The following is an 18,331-nucleotide window of genomic DNA, read 5'->3' on the forward strand; positions in this document are numbered from 1 at the left end:
CCGCGGTGAGGGCAGATCTGGCCGCCCCCCCCCCCCAATAGCTAACAATCCAAAACAGTCCAATAGCACCTTTAAGACCAAGTTTTATTCAGGTACAAGCTCTCCCTCCTCTGCGAGGGCAGATCCGCACGTCCCCCCCCAAAAAAAATAGCTAGCAATCCAAAACAGTCCAGTGGAGCCTGAGCGGTGGGTGTTGCCTTCTGACACACTTCCGGTGATGTCAGGGGGTGTGGCATATGCAAATAAGTTATGCTAATGAGTTGTGCTAATGAGCTCCTGCACCTCTTTTTCTATGAAATGACCCCTGATATTGACTGGGATGGACCAGTGATTTGATTTGGTATAAGCCAACCTGGACAGGGTCGTATGATTCAGTGTGTTTGTTCTTAATTTCTTTTCCCACAGCCATACCATACAAAACAATCTAGTGCTTAGAATACTGGATTTGAAATCCCTGGTTGCCATGAAGCACTGAGGGACCACAGGCCTATCAGCCTAGCCTACCTCACTGGGCTGTTGTGAGGATAAAATGGAGAATCCAGTACACTGGCTTGAGGTTTTATGAGAAAGAGAGGGGCTGCGGCTCAGTGGTAGAGCCTCTGCTTGGCATGCAGAAGGCCCCAGGTTGAATGCCCAGCATCCCCAGGTAAAAGGATCAGGCAGTAGGTAATGTGAAGGACTTCTGCCTGAGACCCTGGAGAGCGGCTGCCGACCTGAGTAGACAATACTGCCCTTGGTGGACCAATACTGACCTCAGTAGTCTGATTCAGTATAAGGCAGTTTCATGTGTTCCCTGTGGATCTAACATGCTTACTTGTTTCAGTGTTAGGAGGGGCCGTGGCTCAGTGGTAGAGCCTCTGCTCGGCCTGCAGAAGGTCCCTGGTTCGGTCCACAGCCTCTCCAGTTAGAAAGATCAGGTAGCAAATGATGTGATGTGAACGATCTAATAAATCATGCAAGTTCTTCAGTGTAACCCAGTTGTTGCTTTGTACCGGCAGGAGAACCTTTGCCCCCTTAGAGGCCTGGAGGCCAACTCAGACATCCAGACGTTTGAGGTGCTTCTCACCGACAGAACCCGAGCGCTCTACGACAGAATCAATCTGGCTTTTGTGGAGGTACGAAACAGCGTCCCGTTTTGAAGTGGGGGCACTTTGCTGTCGTAATTGTGTTTGTGTTACACTGACGGTTAGACGGATCAAGACGGGGAAGCCGGGTTAGTCTGTCTGTAGCAGCGCCCAGCATCCCCAGGTAAAAGGATCAGGTAGTAGGTAATGTGAAGGACTTCTGCCTGAGACCCTGGAGAGCGGCTGCCGACCTGAGTAGACAATACTGCCCTTGGTGGACCAATACTGACCTCAGTAGTCTGATTCAGTATAAGGCAGTTTCATGTGTTCCCTGTGGATCTAACATGCTTACTTGTTTCAGTGTTAGGAGGGGCCGTGGCTCAGTGGTAGAGCCTCTGCTCGGCCTGCAGAAGGTCCCTGGTTCGGTCCACAGCCTCTCCAGTTAGAAAGATCAGGTAGCAAATGATGTGATGTGAACAATCTAATAAATCATGCAAGTACTTCAGTGTAACCCAGTTGTTGCTTTGTACCGGCAGGAGAACCTTTGCCCCCTTAGAGGCCTGGAGGCCAACTCCGACATCCAGACGTTTGAGGTGCTGCTCACCGACAGAACCCGAGCGCTCTATGACAGAATCAACCTGGCTTTCGTGGAGGTACGAAACCGCGTCCCGTTTTGAAGTGGGCGCACGTTGCTGTCGTAATTGGGTTTGTTTTACACTGACGGTTAGACGGATCAAGACAGGGAAGCCGGGTTAGTCTGTCTGTAGCAGCAGAGCTGCGGTGGCTCAAGTGGTTAAGACGCTGAATTGCAGACTGTGGAAGGTCAGTAGTTCAGCAGTTCGAGACCCGAGTTGCCGCATGACGGAGTGAGCTCCCATCTCTAGTTCCTGCTCCTGCCAACCTAGCAGTTCGAAAGCAAGAAATTGCAAGTAGATAAATAGGTACCACTTCGGTGGGAAGGTAACAGTGTTCCGTGCGCCTTGGTGTTTAGTCATGCCGGCCACATGACCACGGAAACGTCTTCGGACAGCGCTGGCTCTTCGGCTTTGAAACGGAGATGAGCACCGCAACCCTAGAGTCGGACTCGACTGGCTTTCGAGCAAGGGAACCTTTACCTTTACCTTTTTAGCAGCAGAGAAGAGCAAGAGTCCAGGCGCACCTTCAAGACTAACAAAATTTTGTGGCAGGGGAGGAGCTTTTGTGAGGAAGTGGGCAGAGACAGAAGAAGAGGAAGAAAAAGAAGAAGAGGAGGAGAAGGATTTATACCCTGCCCTTCAGTCGGCGTCTCAGAGCGGCTGACAATCTCCTTCCCTTCCTCTCCCCAGAACAGACACCTTGTGAGGTGGGTGGGGCTGAGAGAGCTTTTTCGAGAACTGCCCTTGAGAGAACAGCTCTCAGAGAACTGTGACATGACCCAAGGTCACCCAGCTGGCTGCATGTGGAGGAGTGGGGAATCCAGAGTAGAGTCTGCCGCTCTTAACTACTACACCAAACTGGCTGTCTTCCCCTGCCACAAATTTTGTTAGTCTTTAAAGTGCTATTGGACTCTTGCTCTTTTCTGTTGTTAGACAGAGGTGCTGTTCAGTGGGGTGAAGTTTTTACTCTTACTTAAGGAGGGGGATGTGCGTTGACAGCTGCTACCAGGTGGCTGAGGTGTCCCTCTGCAATGATGTGCAAAAGGAGAAGCAAATGCTTCGCCCCCTGCGGTGAGCCTGCAATTATGGGTGCGTTTGCAGTCCTGCCAACCTAGCAGTTCGAAAGCAAGAAATTGCAAGTAGATAAATAGGTAACACTTCGGTGGGAAGGTAACAGCGTTCCGTGCGCCTTGGTGTTTAGTCATGCCGGCCACATGACCACGGAAACGTCTTCGGACAGCGCTGGCTCTTCGGCTTGGAAACGGAGATGAGCACCGCAACCCTAGAGTCGGATTCCCCTGGCTTTCGAGCAAGGGAACCTTTACCTTTACCTTTGCAGTCGCAACAAGGTTCAAGGCCTCGATGCCTCGCAAGGCGCTGCAAACACATCCAGAGGCTGCTGCAGGAAGAAGTTTCAAAAACAGATCATTTGCGGATTCTGCCTCGAAATCGGGGTCCTCCTGCCCTGCAAACCTACACAAACATTTTCTATAAGACGAATCAGGGGTGACTCAACTTGTTTTCTGCACCTCGGTTGGAAACTAACCTTAGTAGAGCTTTCTTTAGTTTTGTTCCTCCCGGGAATAATGACTGCTGGGCTGTTAGGAGCGCTTTCTTTCTCCCCACCCCCTACCTCCCTTTCCAATTGACAGCTCCCTTTGTGTGTGGAGCCAAGCGCCCCAAAGCAGCAGGTGAAAATTGAGGCGAAATCCCCACAGCCAGTGTGAAAATCTGCGCTAACAAACATGCACACACGCTTCCTCAGGTTCTCTACCTTCCCCGTGTCTCTACACGACATGTATCCTGAACTTCTGATTAAAAAAATGTCTGTGAACTCTCCTTGCGGCAGGCTCCAAGAGGGACACGGACCCGGTCCGGTGCTTGGGACCAGAGACTAAGAAGCTACCACACTTTGAACCATTTCCTGGCCTCCTTCCTGGAACACGTGAGACTTGAGCTACCTTGATCTAAGTGTGTGTGTGTGTGTGTGTGTGTGTAATATGTTGTCAAAGGCTTTGCGGCCGGAGTTCATTAGCTGTTGTAGGTTTTCCGGGTTGTGTTGTTTGGCCGTGGTCTTGGCACTGTAGGACCTGACGTTTCACCAGTAGCTGTGACTGGCATCCTCAGAGGTATAACACAGAAAGGTGTCAAGGTGAGAAGAAAAATGGTGGGCAGCAGGTAATTTATATCTACTCAGGAAGGTGGGGTAGGGCTGAGTCATTATCTTGTAGGAGTTCCCCGGGCTGTGGACGTGCAAATGGAGGAGCTTTCCTGAGGAGGTTCTTTTGTATATGGATTGTTTCCTGAGGAGGTTTCCGGTTTCCTGAGGAGGTTCTACTCTCCCTTTCCCTTTCCATTACATCCAGTCACACTTCACAACCGTGCTGCCTAGCTTTTGCGCTCACTACACCCCCACCTGTGAATATACACTTTCTTTATCTATAATAGTAAGCAGGCACAGTTTGGCTTCAAGGTTGTCCCTGGACAAGGGAGGAATCTTAGGAAGAGTTACGTGGCCTACGAAAGAGCAGTTCACACACTCAGTCATTCACACACACCCTCGGGAATTTCCCTCCCCTTACAAATCATGGCAAACTTGAGACAGAGTTTGACCGCGGGTTCCAGGTTGTGGCCCCTCTCTCCTTCACTGACCACCACCAAGAAACCCCCCCTCACGCCTTCCTCCCAGCTGACCCTCATCCGCACCTCGCTGTGTTTTCTTCCGTCTCCAATCCATTTGGGAGACTTTCTACTGACTGTATGCCCTTTCCCCGATGGTGCCAGGTGGTGCATTTACATAAGAAAACCACCACTGGGCCTGCCAGGGGTGCCATCACCCCTTCCCTGGCAGCATGTGGTTGAGGGGCTCTGTGCCGGTGTGCCCTGCCAGAAACCCTGGGCCCAGGTCCTGCCCCACCTCAGGGCATGCTAGAAACCGGTCCTCTGCAGCCTTCAATTAATTAATCAGCAATATCCAGGGCTATTTTGGGGCAGGAACGCACAGGAACGGAGTTCCGGCTGGCTCCCGAGTTGGCCACACCCAGCAGGAACTCATTAGCATAATAGGCCACACCCAACAGCAGGAACTCATTAGGATTGGCTACATTTGGGGTCGCGAAGAGTCGAACTCGAATGTGCGACTGAACAACAACAACAACAACAACATTTGGGGTGTGTGGCCTAACATGCAAAGGGATTCCTGCTACAAAAAGGCCCTGGGTTTTGACAACAAACAAGGTAAACAGAATAAGAAGAAAAAGGTGGGTGTGGCTAGATGACCACACTTCAGAACTCCTTTGCATATTAGGCCACACACCCCTAATTTAGCCAATCCTCCAAGAGCTTACAGAGCTCTTCTTACAGGAGCTACTGTAAGCTCTTGGAGGATTGGCTACATTAGGGGTGTGTCGCTTAATATGCAAATGAGTACCTCCTACAAAAAGAGCCCTGCCATGGGGTGTGTGGCCTAATATGCCAATGAGCTGTATTGTCAGGGGTGTGGCCTAATGTGCTAATGAGTTTCTGCTGTTGGGTGTGGTCTATTATGCTAATGAGTTCCTGCTGGGCTTTTTCTACCAAAAAACCCCTGGCAATATCCATTTCCTTGAGAGAAGGGAGTGTTGATTTCACCTTGGCTCTACCACGGCTCTGCAACTATGCATTTTTTCCTGTCTCGAGAGCACTGGAACATCTTTTTCCTTTTCGCTTTCCCCACCAGAGGTACACAGATATGGACTATGTGGTGAAAGACAAGTTTTTGCTGGAACGGATCCTGGATATGGAGTTCCAAGAGCCGGGAGACGTGTCTGTGCTGTACAATGGTATTTTTTTAAACTCTCCTTTCCCCAGGGATTTCTTTGTTGCCTTGTATCAGCCAATGCATGTGACACGAACACCACTTTGGGGTGCAGACAATTCAGATGCAGAGCATTCGTTACGGGGATTTGAAGACGGGAGCAGGTGAAGACATGAAGGAATCACAGGAGACAGCTCTCTCTCGAGGGTAGAGAAAGTCTGCCTCTCAAGGCAGCAAGCGTTTATTTTATCCACACTTTGCCCCCCCTACCCACCGTGGGGTGAGGTTGGGGCTTGCACGTACAGAAACAAGAGAAGTACAATAATTAACAAGCTACCCTTAGCTTTAAGATGCCCACAGGTACTAGGATGTTCAAAGGTCAGGGCTCTTACCGGATCAGAGTAACTGATCAATCCAGATGTTTACAGAGTCTGGAAATATAGGCTCAAATCAGGATCGGTGTGCCTAATCGCTGATGTTTGCCCACCTGTTATGCTGAGCCTTGCCCACAAAGACAAGTTGGGGAAAGAACAGCCGCCTTTGAAATGCATGTCTTCCTTTCCTCTCCCTCCAGATGAGAGCGCTTTGTTTGGCAGGGCCCTTTTCTACAACCACGAGCTCACCCTGCTCTTCTTTGAAGCCCTTGTTTTCTGTGCGGTGGACCTCGGGGCGCGTGACTTTGTACTGGCAACTATTGTCACCTTTGTGGTGCAGAAGGTACATTTATTTATTTATTTATATTTAAATTTATACCCCGCCCTCCCGGTCTGTGGCGGGCTCAGGGCGGCTAACAACATATGTATAAATATATAAATTAAAATTCATATATATGTGTGTGTGTGTGTGTGTGTGTGTGTGTGTGTGTGTGTGTGTGCACACAAAACAGCTTGTACCGGGGGGCGGCTCTGCAACTTATCTGGCTTCTTCTTGCTCCTCGTGGCCCAACTGAGGGCTGCTGGGAGCAGGGGGCGGGGCTTGTTTCATGTGGCCGCCCCCTGGGCTCCTTACTGCCGGAGTTCCGCTCCTGTGCGCTCCTGCAGGAAATGACCCCTGTATATACTAAAAACAACATTAGATTAAGATTACAATATAGAACACATAATCATAATACTGATGGCGACACTCTGTCATCATTTGAATGGTGCCTGCCAGGTTGTTAATCATCCGACTGGTATAGATGTTGATGTTAAGGCCAGGTTGTTGGTGGTGTTGATATTAGGGTCAGGGCCATGATGTCAAGGTGGCGCCTACTTGAAAGCCTGGTGGAAGAGCTCCATTTTACAGGCCCTGCGGGACTGCAAAAGGTCGATGCTGCCTTTTACCTGTGCCTGTACTGATGTCGCGTCCCCAGGAAGTACAGGCTGGGTTCCAACAGGTCAGTTCACAGACCAGGTTGCAGAGAGTAACCAAAGTCCAGTCCAAAAAGGTGTTCCAGGGGTAACCAAAGTACAGTCTAGGGTCAAGGAGTTCAAGGCAGCAAGTCCAATGTCAGGGTTTCCAGAAAAGCCAGTTGTCAGGGCCAGTCCGAGGTTCAAGATTGCAGAGGTCCAGTAGCAGCAAAGTTGGTGGCTCAGTAGCAAAGTGTACTTATTGCACCCACAAACTGCTGCTTTGCCCAGCTGAATGTATAGCCAAGTCTTAACGAGCTGAACTCCCAGCCAGTTCCTTGGCAGTCACCCTGAAACTACACATGCATCTCTTCAATTGACTGCTAATGACAGGTCATTAGTTTTGCAACTTCTCTTCTCTTGCAACTCTAAGCATCTCTGACAGTGTCGGGGCTGCAAGAATATGGGTGAACTAAGTAGGCTGGGAGTAGCTTCTGAAAACTTGTTTACTGCTTCAGAGCTACAAGGTGTTGGCTCGGTTTCAGCTGTAGGCTGTGACTCCTGATCTCTCCTTGGTTTCCTTCTGGCTCAGAGCCAGCTACAGCCAACTGTTCAATTACTGGCTGAGAGCTAGCAGGTAGCTCTTCATCTGAGAAATCTGAGTCATCACTCAGCACACACTGACTTACAACACCACCTTTCACAGTGCCTGCAAGTGCTCTGCACATGAGAGCAGTGATGCATGGGGGGGGGGGGTTGTAGGTATTTTTTCAGCCACTGCCGATCCAAGCAGGGAAGACACGTTTGAAAGACAGATTTCACTGTTCGTGCCAGCTGAGCTGATCAGTTGTGCGTGTTCTCTGCTCCCATGTGACACTTGTCGTGTAAACAGATGGCATGTGGGAGCCATTAAATCCTGCAGATTTCTTATGAGTTTAATTTACGGGCTAGATCCAAGAATGGCAGGGGTCAAGCACTGATTCCAGACAAGCCTGGAATTTGGCCCACAGTTGCTGCTGCTCTAAAACTATCAAAAGTGGGTTGGCAGAGAGGCACGTGGTAAACTTGGAAAGGGTCTTGGTGGTGGTGGAAAGTGCCCTCAAGTTGCAGCTGACCTATGGTGTCCCCAGAAGGGTTTTTAAAAGGCAAGAGATGCCCAGAGGTGGTTTGCCATGGCTCGCCTCTGCATCGTGACCCTGGACTTCCCTGGTGGTCTTCCATCCAAGTACCAACCAGGGCTGACCCTGCTTAGCTTCCAGAATCTGATGATGGTGGTTTGCCATTGCCTGCCTCTGTGTAGCAACCCTGGACGTCCTTGGTGGTCTCCCATCCACCTACTAACCAGGGCCGACCCTGCTTAGCTTCTGAGGTTTGGTGAGATCAGGTTAGCCTGGGCTATCCAAGTCAGGGCTGAAGTCGTCTTAGTTATTTCTAAATCTCCACGTCCTTCTGAAGATTTTGTGCGTTTTTTAAGAAAAGCCCCTAAAACCAGGGGTCATTTCGTAGAAAAAGAGGTGCATGAGCTTATTAGCATAACTCATTAGCATACTTATTTGCATATGCCACACACCCTGACATCACCGTAAGTTTGTCAGAAGGCAACACCCACCACTCAGGCTCCACTGGACTCTTTTGGATTGCTAGCTATTGGTGGTGGTGTGGGAATGTGCAGATCTGTCCTAAAAGAGGAGGGAGAGCTTGTACCTGAATAAAACCTGGTCTTAAAGGTGCCACTGGACTGTTTTGGACCAGGGGGGCCGGGGGGGGCTCTGCAACTTACCTGGATGCTTCTTGCTCTGGCTGAGGGCTGCTGGGAGCAGGGGGTGGGGCTTGTTGCATGTGCCCGCCCCCTGGGCTCTTTACTGCCGGAGCGCCACTCCTGTGCGCTCCTGCAGGAAATGACCCCTGCCTAAAACCATTTCTGCATTTGAGGGGAGGAGGGATCTTACCAAGGCCAGCGGAAGAGCACTGACTAATGCTGCCCACCCAACAGTCTTTGTTTCGGACCTTTCAGCTGCTGCAAATCCTACGTGAGGCTCTTGGAAGGAGGAATCTGGCCCAGAAGACCCTGGTGGAGAATCAGTTCTTGATCTAGAGCCAAAGGGAAAGCAGGTGCATTGGAGCTGAGCTGGGTCTTCGGACGTGGCCCTTGCTGGAGATGTCGTGAGCAACTGAGGACTTTAAATCTTTTCATCCCTCCGACTGTGGCATGCACGCCTTTTTGGGCGGCCCAGACACAGCCCCGGAAGCTGCCCAGGCCCAGTCCTTAAGTATGTGAAGTTTTTGACACTTGAGTGTCTCTGAGCATGTGCCAAGTACCTTCCCCAGAGTATGGATGAATGGCAGCACCCAACTTTTGCAAGCTTGTGATTAAATGACATGGAGCCCTGTCATCTCTTTGGGTGTGCACTGGAGCTTAAGGTTTCCTCCCCGATGCACACAACGGGGAGGAATTTGGCTTTGATCTGTGCAGATTTGGAGACGGTGTGGTGGAGACCTGGATTCCCAGTTCAGTCATGATATGAGTTGGCTGACCTCTGGAAGACAATCATCTCTGCATCTAAACGGCCTCACAGGGTTGTTGTGGGCATAAAATGTCGTCGGAGAGCCATGCTGGCTGAGCTCCTTGTGTGAAGGGTCGGATAAAAATGTCAAAAAATAGAAATAAAAGAGTGTACCTCTCCAAGAGTTTCCCCAACAACTGGTGCTCCAAACTGTCTAAATGCCAGTGTAAGTCTATGTTTTAAAATGTCAGGGCGGAGGGAGAGAGAATGAGTTGATCAAATAAGTCTCATTTGCTTTGGTCTGTGTGATTTATTTTGCTTTTTGCCATCGATTTTACCATGGGTCGAAGCTGCGGTGGCTCAAGTGGTTAAGACGCTGAACTGCAGGCTGTGGACGGTCGGTAGTTCAGCAGTTCGAGACCCGAGTGTGCCACATGACGGAGTGAGCTCCCGTCTCTAGTTCCAGCTCCTGCCAACCTAGCAGTTCGAAAGCAAGAAATTGCAAGTAGATAAATAGGGACCACTTCGGTGGGAAGGTAACAGCATTCCGTGCGCCTTGGAGTTTAGTCATGCCGGCCACATGACCACGGAAACGTCTTCGGACAGCGCTGGCTCTTCGGCTTTGAAACGGAGATGAGCACCGCAACCCTAGAGTCGGACTCGACTGGCTTTCGAGCAAGGGAACCTTTACCTTTACCATGGGTCATCCATCCCACTGTCCAGGTTGTCCTGCCACACTGGGGCCATGAATGTCCATATTTTTATTTATTATTAAATTAGATTTATTAGGACGCCCTTCCCTGCAAACAGAGCTCAGGGTGGCTTTCAACAGAACAAATAAAATAAAGCCATTAAAACCAATGTTAAACCATCTATAATAGATCAGCAGATAAAATACACTTCCCAAGATGGCGGAAGGAAGATTTCGAATTACACAAGCCGCCTGGCGGGGGAGGGGGTTGCGGAGGGCAGGGTGTGTGAGAGAGAGTGCCAGATTTGATACTGTCCCGTCACGGTCCTCAACCAAATGCCTGGCGGAACATCTCTGCCTTGCATGCCCTGTGTCCAGGGGTCATTTTGTAGAAAAAGAGGGGCAGGAGCTCATTAGCATAACTCATTAGCATAACTTATTTGCATATGCCACATACCCTGACATCACCGGAAGTTTGTCAGAAGGCAACACCCACTCTTGAGAGTCCCACTCTTGAGAGTCCCCTGGACTGAAAGAAGATCAAATCAGTCAATCCTAAAAGAAATCAACCCTGACGGTTCCCTGGAAGGCCAGATAATGAAACTGAAGCTCAAATACTTTGGCCACCCAATGAGAAGGGAGCCCTCACTGAAGACCCTGATGCTGGGAAAGATTGAAGGTCAAAGAAGACGGGCACGGCAAAGGATGAGATGGTTGGACAGTGTCATCGACGCAACGAACATGAAATTGAGCCAACTTCAGAGGACAGCAGAAGACAGGAGGGCCTGGCGGGAGCTGGTCCATGGGGTCATGAAGAGTCGGACTTGACTGTGCGACTGAACAACAACAACACCCACTGCTCAGGCTCCACTGGACTGTTTTGGATTGCTAGCTATTGGGTGTGTGGGTGTGTGTGCAGATCTGCCCTCACAGAGGAGGGAGAGCTTGTACCTGAATAAACCTTGGTCTTAAAGGTGCCACTGGACTGTTTTGGATTGCTATCTGTTGGGGGCCTCTGCAACTTACCTGGCTGCTTCTTGCTCTGACTGAGGGCTGCTGGGCGCAGGGGGTGGGGCTTGTTGCATGTGCCCGCCCCCTGGGCTCTTTACTGCCGGAGTTCCGCTCCTGTGCGCTCCTGCAGGAAATGACCCCTGTGGAAAGATAGTAAATTCCACCGGGCACGGATATTCTCCAGCAGAGAGTTCCACCAGGTGGAGGCCAGGGCGGAAAAAGCCCTGACCCTAGTCGAGGACAGTTGGGTTTCTCTCGGGGTGGGGCCCACCCGAAGCCTGACCAGGCTGTAGCTCCTACACAGTCTAGCTAGATGAGGAGCTGGGGATTTGAATGGCACTGTGGCATGGGGCAGACACCCGCTTCATTTACCAGGCAAGAGGCAGAGGTCAATGCCGTTAAGTCGCAGCCGACTTACAGCGACCCCACAGGGTTTTCAAGGCAAGAGGCATTCAGAGGTGGTTTGCCGTTGCCTGCCTTTGTGTTGCAGCCCCGGACTTCCTTGGTGGTTTCTGTTAAGTCGTTCGCTTAACAAAGAAGTCGGAGAGTGATTCAGCAAAGAGATTGCTTTATTCATCAACTCGAACACAACTCCAACACGGATCAACATTAGATAGCCAGAACAGCTTTTGCATTTTGAAACTCTCCCGGCTAATATAGCCACGCCTTTACTGTACATTATCAACCAATGAGATTGTCTTCATAAGGACCAATCGTCTACGTTCCCGCTCAGGGAGCTTGCTGATTGCGATTGGACGGTTCTTCCTGGGCTAGCCATGCGATTGGGTGCATTAGGATCCTAGCCCAGGACGAAGCTTAACGTTGCTTTTCTATGAGGTGATTCGCATACATGTTTAGGCATTCAATGACAGCTATTGAATACACTACAGTTTCCTATCCAAGAGCCAGTTGGGTGTCGAGGTTAGGAGCACGGACTCTAATCTGGGAGAGCCGGGTTTGATTCCCCACGCCTCCACATGCAGCTGCTGGTGTGACCTTGGGCCTGTCACAAGTTCTTTCAGAGCTGTTCTCTCAAGGGTGGTTCTTGAAAGAGCTCTCTCAGCCCCGCCTACCTCACAGGGTGTTTGTTGTGGGGAGGGGGAAGGGGAAGGAGATGGTAAGCCGCTCTGAGACTCCTTTGGTTAGTGAAGGGAGGGGTAGAAATCCAATCTCCTCTTCTACTAAGCAGGGATGATCCTGCTGAGCTTCTGAGAGCTGATGAGACTGGGAGAGCCCTCCATGTCAGGGCTGTGCTCCTCATAGGAGCAACTCATCCAGACACCTGCCAGATGCTCTACGTCCCCGTTCTCTTCTGTATTAGGAGAGGATATTCTGTTCCAAGCATACACACGACTCCTTCCTAGATCCAGGAGAGCTCTTTATGGCAGGTCATTCTGTTGCTGGGGGGGAAGGCAGCAGGGTATCGCCCGATCTTGGCAGCTAAGCAGGGTTGGTACTCGGAAGGGAGACCACCAAGGAAGACTCTGCAGAGGAAGGCGATGGCAAACCGCCTCTTCTTCTCGCTTGGCTTGACAGCCCCTTGCTGGGGTCGCCTTAAGTCGGCTGCCAGTTGGCACGTTCCATTGCTAGCAGGGTGTACAGAAAGGAAAGCAGCGGACCTCGCTACTTCCTTGGATGATGGCGGCTTTGCCCCAGATCATAAATAACAATTGCAACCTACTGGATTGCTCTGTGGAGCTCCTGCAGAGTTTCGCAGGAGATTAAAGAATGGTCTTGGCTGAAGATGGAATTAATCTCCCTCTGTCTTCGGCAGTGGGTCTGCAGTCTCTGTGCTGTCGACGCAAGCCGCAGCCGGCAGAATGAATGGCGTGCTTTTAACGGCTCTTCAGAGTAGAATAATGGCTCTATCGACCATGGGTTACTGCTGAGCCTCATGGTAAAGTGAATGTTAGAAGTCTGTGTTTCCACAGACTAGACACTCTACAGTTCTCATCTCCGGATTCAGCTGCATGAGGTAGCTCAGTCAGAGAGCTTTCTTTACAGTGGCTTTTCATTCAGTAACAAAGATCAGAGGTAGACTGCTGCAATTGGCTCTAAGGGGAGGGCAGCCCTTGAAGGCTATCTGGATGCTGCATCCGGTTTAAGATGCAGCAGCAAGATACAAGCTACTGAGAATCATATTTCTTCAGTTTTAAAAGATCTATACTGACCACACATCTATTCCCAGGAACAGTTCAAAGTGCTGATAATATGCCATAAAGTCCTAAATGATATAGGTTTGGGGCATTAGAAGCAGGAATCCAGCCAGGGAGGCAGTGAGGCCCTTGGATGACCAGGGGGTAAAAGGAGTACTGAAGGATGATAGGGAAATGGCTGAGAAGCTGAACGCATTTTTGCCTCTGTCTTCACTGTGGAAGATGAGAAGTGCTTGCCCACTCCAGAACCGCTGATTTCGGGAGGGGTGTTGAAAAACCTGAGTCAGATTGAGGTGATGAGAGAGGAGGTCCTACAACTGATAGACAACTTAAAAACTGATAAATCACCAGGCCCAGATGGCATACATATGAGAGTTCTGAAAGAACTCAAATGTGAACTTGTGGATCTCCTGACAAAAATATGTAATCTTTCCTTAAAATCTGCCTCCATTCCTGAGGACTGGAAGGTAGCTAATGTCACTCCCATCTTTAAAAAGGGTTCCAGAGGAGATCCGGGAAATTACAGGCCAGTCAGTCTGACGTCGATACCGGGTAAATTGGTGGAAACCATTATTAAGGAAAGAATTAGTAGGCACATAGATGAACAAAACCTATTGAGGCAGACTCAACATGGGTTCTGTAAGGGAAGATCTTGTCTCACTAACCTATTAGTGTTCTTTGAGGGGGTGAACAAACATGTGGACAAGGGGGATCCAATAGATATTATTTACCTTGACTTCCAGAAAGCTTTTGATAAAGTTCCTCATCAAAGGCTCATAAGTAAGCTCAAAAATCATGGGATAAAAGGACAAGTCCTTTTATGGATCAAAAACTGGCTAATTAATAGAAAACAGAGAGTGAGTATAAATGGGCAGTTCTCCCAGTGGAGGGGGGTAAGCAGTGGGGTACCACAGGGATCAGTACTTGGTCCACTGCTTTTTAACTTGTTCATTAATGATTTGGAGTTGGGAGTAAGCAGTGAAGTGGCTAAATTTGCGGATGATACGAAGTTGTTCAGGGTGGTGAAAACCAGTGAGGATTGTGAGGCACTCCAAAGGGATCTGTCAAAGATGGGCAAGTGGGCGTCAACATGGCAAATGGGGTTCAATGTGGCCAAGTGCAAGGTGATGCACATTGGAGCCAAAAATCCTAAATATAAATACACATTGATGGGGTCTGAACTGGCAGAGACTGAGCAAGAGAGAGATCTTGGAGTTGTAGTGGATAACTCACTGAAAATGTCGAGACAGTGTGTGACTGCAATAAAGAAGGCCAATGCTATGCTGGGGATTATTAGGAAGGGTATTGTAAACAGATCAGCCAATATCATAATGCCGCTATATAAATCAATGGTGCGACCTCATCTGGAATACTGTGTGCAATTCTGGTCACCACACCTTAAAAAGGATATTATAGCTTTGGAAAAAGTGCAGAAAAGAGCAACTCGAATGATAAAAGGGTTGGAACACTTTCCCTATGAGGAAAGGTTAAAGCGCTTAGGGCTCTTTAGCTTGGAGAAAAGACGACTGAGGGGTGACATGATCGAGGTTTATAAGGCCTTCTGACACACTTCCGGTGATGTCAGGGGGTGTGGCATATGCAAATAAGTTATGCTAATGTGTTATGCTAATGAGCTCCTGCACCTCTTTTTCTACGAAATGACCCCTGTGAAGAAGTGAGCAGTGACTCACAAAAGCTTCTACCCGGCCACAAATTTTGTTAGTGAACTGAGGCAGATCATGAGAAGGGAGGGCAGGAAGGGTTGCCTCAGTGCTTAGTTCTTGTGGCCCTTTCTTACACGCCCACAGAAATGCTGATCACCACTTTCGGGTCAGGAAACAATTTTTCTCCAGGCCAGGTTGGTCAAGGATCCTGGAGGTTTTTTGTCATCTTCTGGACATGGAACAGGGGTCACTGGGGGTGAGGGGGAGGGATTTGTGAATTTTCCTGCATTGTGCAGGGGGTTGGACTAGATGACCCCAGAGGTCCCTTCCTACTCTATGATTCTAAGATGCTCCTGGACTCTGGCTCTTTTCTACTAAATACAAGCCAGTCTCATGATTCTCGGGTTGGCTGTCATCTGGTTCTGTTGGCTCCCCGCTGGATCTGGGCGTATTCGTGGTCTCTGAAATCCTCCAACTGGTTCTCTTCGGATTCCTCATCGCTCTCCAGCAGTGTCAGCTTCTGAAGCGTGCTTTGAACACTCTGGAGATAAATAGACAGAACTTTGGCTAATCAGGGTTGCCAGCCTCCAGGTGGGGCCTGGAGATCTCCCAGAATTACAACTGACCTTCTGACTACAGAGATCAGTTCCCTTGGCGGCGATGGTTGCTTTGGAGGGCGAACTCTGCAGCATTTTGGCCCACTGAGTCCCTCCCCCAAACCCTGTCCTCCACCCCCAAATTACCAGGAATTCCCCAAACATTAATTGGCACCATCCGTGCTCAGTTATCCTATGTGGCCAGTCCTTGCATACCATTGCCTGGTACCAGGGCTATTTTTGGGCAGGAACGCACAGGAACGGAGTTCCAGCTGGCTCCCAAGTTCGCCACGCCCAGCAGGAACATTAGCATAACAGGCCACACCCAGCAGTAGAAACTCATTAGGATTGGCTACATTAGGGGTGTGTGGCCTAACATGCAAAGGAGTTCCTGCTACAAAAAATGCCCTGGGTTTTGAAAACAAACAAGGTAAACAGAATAAGAAGCAAAAGGTGGGTGTGGCTGGATGAGCACACTTCTGGTAACATGGAGGTGTGGCCTAATATGCCAATGAGTTGCGCTGTCAGAGGTGTGGCCTAATATGCTAATGAGTTCCTGCTGTTGAGTGTGGCCTATTATGCTAAAGAGTTCCTGCTGGGCTTTTTCTACAAAAAAAGCCCTGCCTGCTACAGCAAAAGGCAATTTTTACACAGAGTAGAAACATTATTTTTCTCAAATGTGTGAGGTGGTGAGTTCCTGACTTTTGAAAATGGCTGTACCCCGTGGTCTTCTCCAGTGGTGAGGACAGGCAAACCCCCCCCTCCAGACTTTTCCCCCAATGACCACTCCTTATACGTGTCTTATTTATTTACCTCACTTACACTCCCCCTTTCTTTCCTGTGGGGACCCAAGGTGGCTTATATAATTTCCCTCTCCTCCAGTGCATCCTCACAGCAACCCTGTGAGGTAGGTCAGGCTGACAGTGGGTGACTGGCCCAAGGCCCACCAGCGAGCTTCCGTGAAACCGGTTCTCCCAGTTTCAACACTCCGCTCCACTGGCTCTCACTGTTCTTCGCATTGGTGGCTTCAAAATGCCGACTTTGTCTATCGGAATCTGGTTTTGAAACCGTGGCAGCAATTCCCTTTCTTACCTGGATGCTCGTGGACCACGGGAGACTGGAGGATGGGTTGGTGGCAGGGACTGGCCGTGCCTCATTGAGGGTTCCAGAACTGATGTGGGTTTTTGCTCTGAAATCCTAACGATGAGAAATAATTTTCAGGTCAGTGTCAGGTAGCCCCGTCGTAGATCTGGAATGTGGAGGGGTGCCCTCCTACGTGTTCTCAGCTCTTCCCTGCTCTGCTTCTGTGCGCTGTCTCATGCTTGACCTTGCTGTCTCCAGCTGCAGTTAACTCCGCCGGGAAAGTTAACGGCTTTTGCGCTTTGCCCGCTCACTTCTGCCCCCGCGCGTGAACTGTAATCATTGGCTTGCTCTCACTGGGGGGATGTTTGATTTTACTATAAGTCTGAAGCCCTTATACTGAAGGCTATTCCTGACACAAGCTGTACACGTGTTCTTTAGTACTGGAGCTCCTAATAAACAGTTACCTTCTTATGAAGCCCTGTGTGGTGTGACCTGACTAAGGACCCTGACAATCAGCTCTTCCCCAGCTTGTGGCCTCACACTTGTCCTGTGCATCGTTAAGAGCACAAGAAGGACCCTGGGGGCGGGACAAAATGTCCATCTAGTCCAGCATCCTGCTTCCCATGAATCCCAGGCAGAGGTCTGTCACATCACCTACTATCAGGGGTCATTTCGTAGAAAAAGAGGTGCAGGAGCTCATTAGCATATCTCATTAGCATAACTTATTTGCATATGCCACACCCTCTGACATCACCGGAAGTGTGTCAGAAGGCAACACCCACCGCTCAGTCTCCACTGGACTGTTTTGGATTGCTAGCTATTGGGGGGGGGACATGCAGATCTGTCCTCGCAGAGGAGGGAGAGCTTGTACCTGAATAAACCTTGGCCTTAAAGGTGCCACTGGACTGTTTTGGATTGCTAGCTGGGGGGAGGGAACACATAGATCTGTGCAGGAAGGAAGAGAAGGAAAGAAGGAGGGAAACAGAGAAAGAAGGAGGGAGAGAAGGAAATAAGGAGGAAAAGGGAAAGCAGGAGAGAAGGAAAGAAGGAGCGCTGCTTCTTGCTCCTCATGGTCCAGGGCTGCTGGGAGCAGGGGGCGGGGCTTGTTGCATGTGCCTGCCCCCTGGGCTCTTTACTGCCGGAGCTCCGCTCCTGTGCGCTCCCGCAGGAAATGACCCCTGCCTACTATGCCATCCTTTTAACTAGAGTTGCTGGAGACTGAACCTGGGACCTTCTACATGCCAAGCAGATGCTCTGACTGCCATCTGAGCCATGGCCCCTGCCATACACAGAAACAAGTAAGCATGTTAAATCCACAGGGGGCATGTAAGCTCTTGAAGGCCATATACTATCTATCCGTCAAGGTCAGTGCTATCTGTTCTCACCAGCAGTGGCTCTCCAGAGTCTCAGACAGAGGTCTTTCACACCACCTCCTACCTGGGACCTTCTGCATGCCAAGCAGAGGCTCTGCCACTAAATCACACAGCCCCTCCCCAAACTGGAATTAAGCCAGGACACCTGCCCTCTCAGACATCACACAAAACTGTAGTTAAGATGAAACGTGTTTAATTGACCAAGTTCAGTTCTTGGTTTCTTGGAGCCTCACTAACCATATCAGGTTGAGGGGCTGTCATCAGTGTTCCCTCTAAGCTGAGTGAGTGTGAGCTGGCTCACAGGGTTTTTTTAGCCTCTGGCTCACACATTTTAGTCTTAGCCAGAGGTCATTTCGGGGGGGATCGCGGTTCCCCCAGGTGAGGTACAGGGGGCGGGGCACATGACGAAGCCCCGCCCCCTGCTTCCGGC

The 18,331-nt window shown here is 50.0% G+C and overlaps 1 protein-coding gene and 1 long non-coding RNA gene across 2 annotated transcripts in view; one reads left to right on the plus strand and one right to left on the minus strand.

Moving 5' to 3' along the window:
• Positions 1-1,044, plus strand: part of LOC107122867 — a 6,235-nt gene extending 5,191 nt beyond the window's left edge. The window contains exon 3 of the long non-coding RNA XR_001482936.1: positions 999-1,044. This is a non-coding gene — a long non-coding RNA (uncharacterized LOC107122867). The remainder of the gene's footprint in view (positions 1-998) is intronic.
• A 14,217-nt stretch (positions 1,045-15,261) lies between these two features.
• The window catches only part of FAM92B (family with sequence similarity 92 member B), a 31,241-nt gene continuing 28,171 nt past the window's right edge, over positions 15,262-18,331 (minus strand). The window contains exons 8-9 of the mRNA XM_015426007.1: positions 16,538-16,642; positions 15,262-15,390 (exon numbers count right to left, since the gene is read on the minus strand). Of these exons, the coding sequence (XP_015281493.1) occupies positions 15,262-15,390; positions 16,538-16,642 (234 nt within the window). The remainder of the gene's footprint in view (positions 15,391-16,537; positions 16,643-18,331) is intronic.

The sequence above is a fragment of the Gekko japonicus genome, unplaced genomic scaffold, assembly GCF_001447785.1.
Source record: "Gekko japonicus isolate JY-2015 unplaced genomic scaffold, Gekko_japonicus_V1.1 scaffold4341, whole genome shotgun sequence".
Taxonomy (NCBI): Eukaryota; Metazoa; Chordata; class Lepidosauria; order Squamata; family Gekkonidae; genus Gekko; species Gekko japonicus.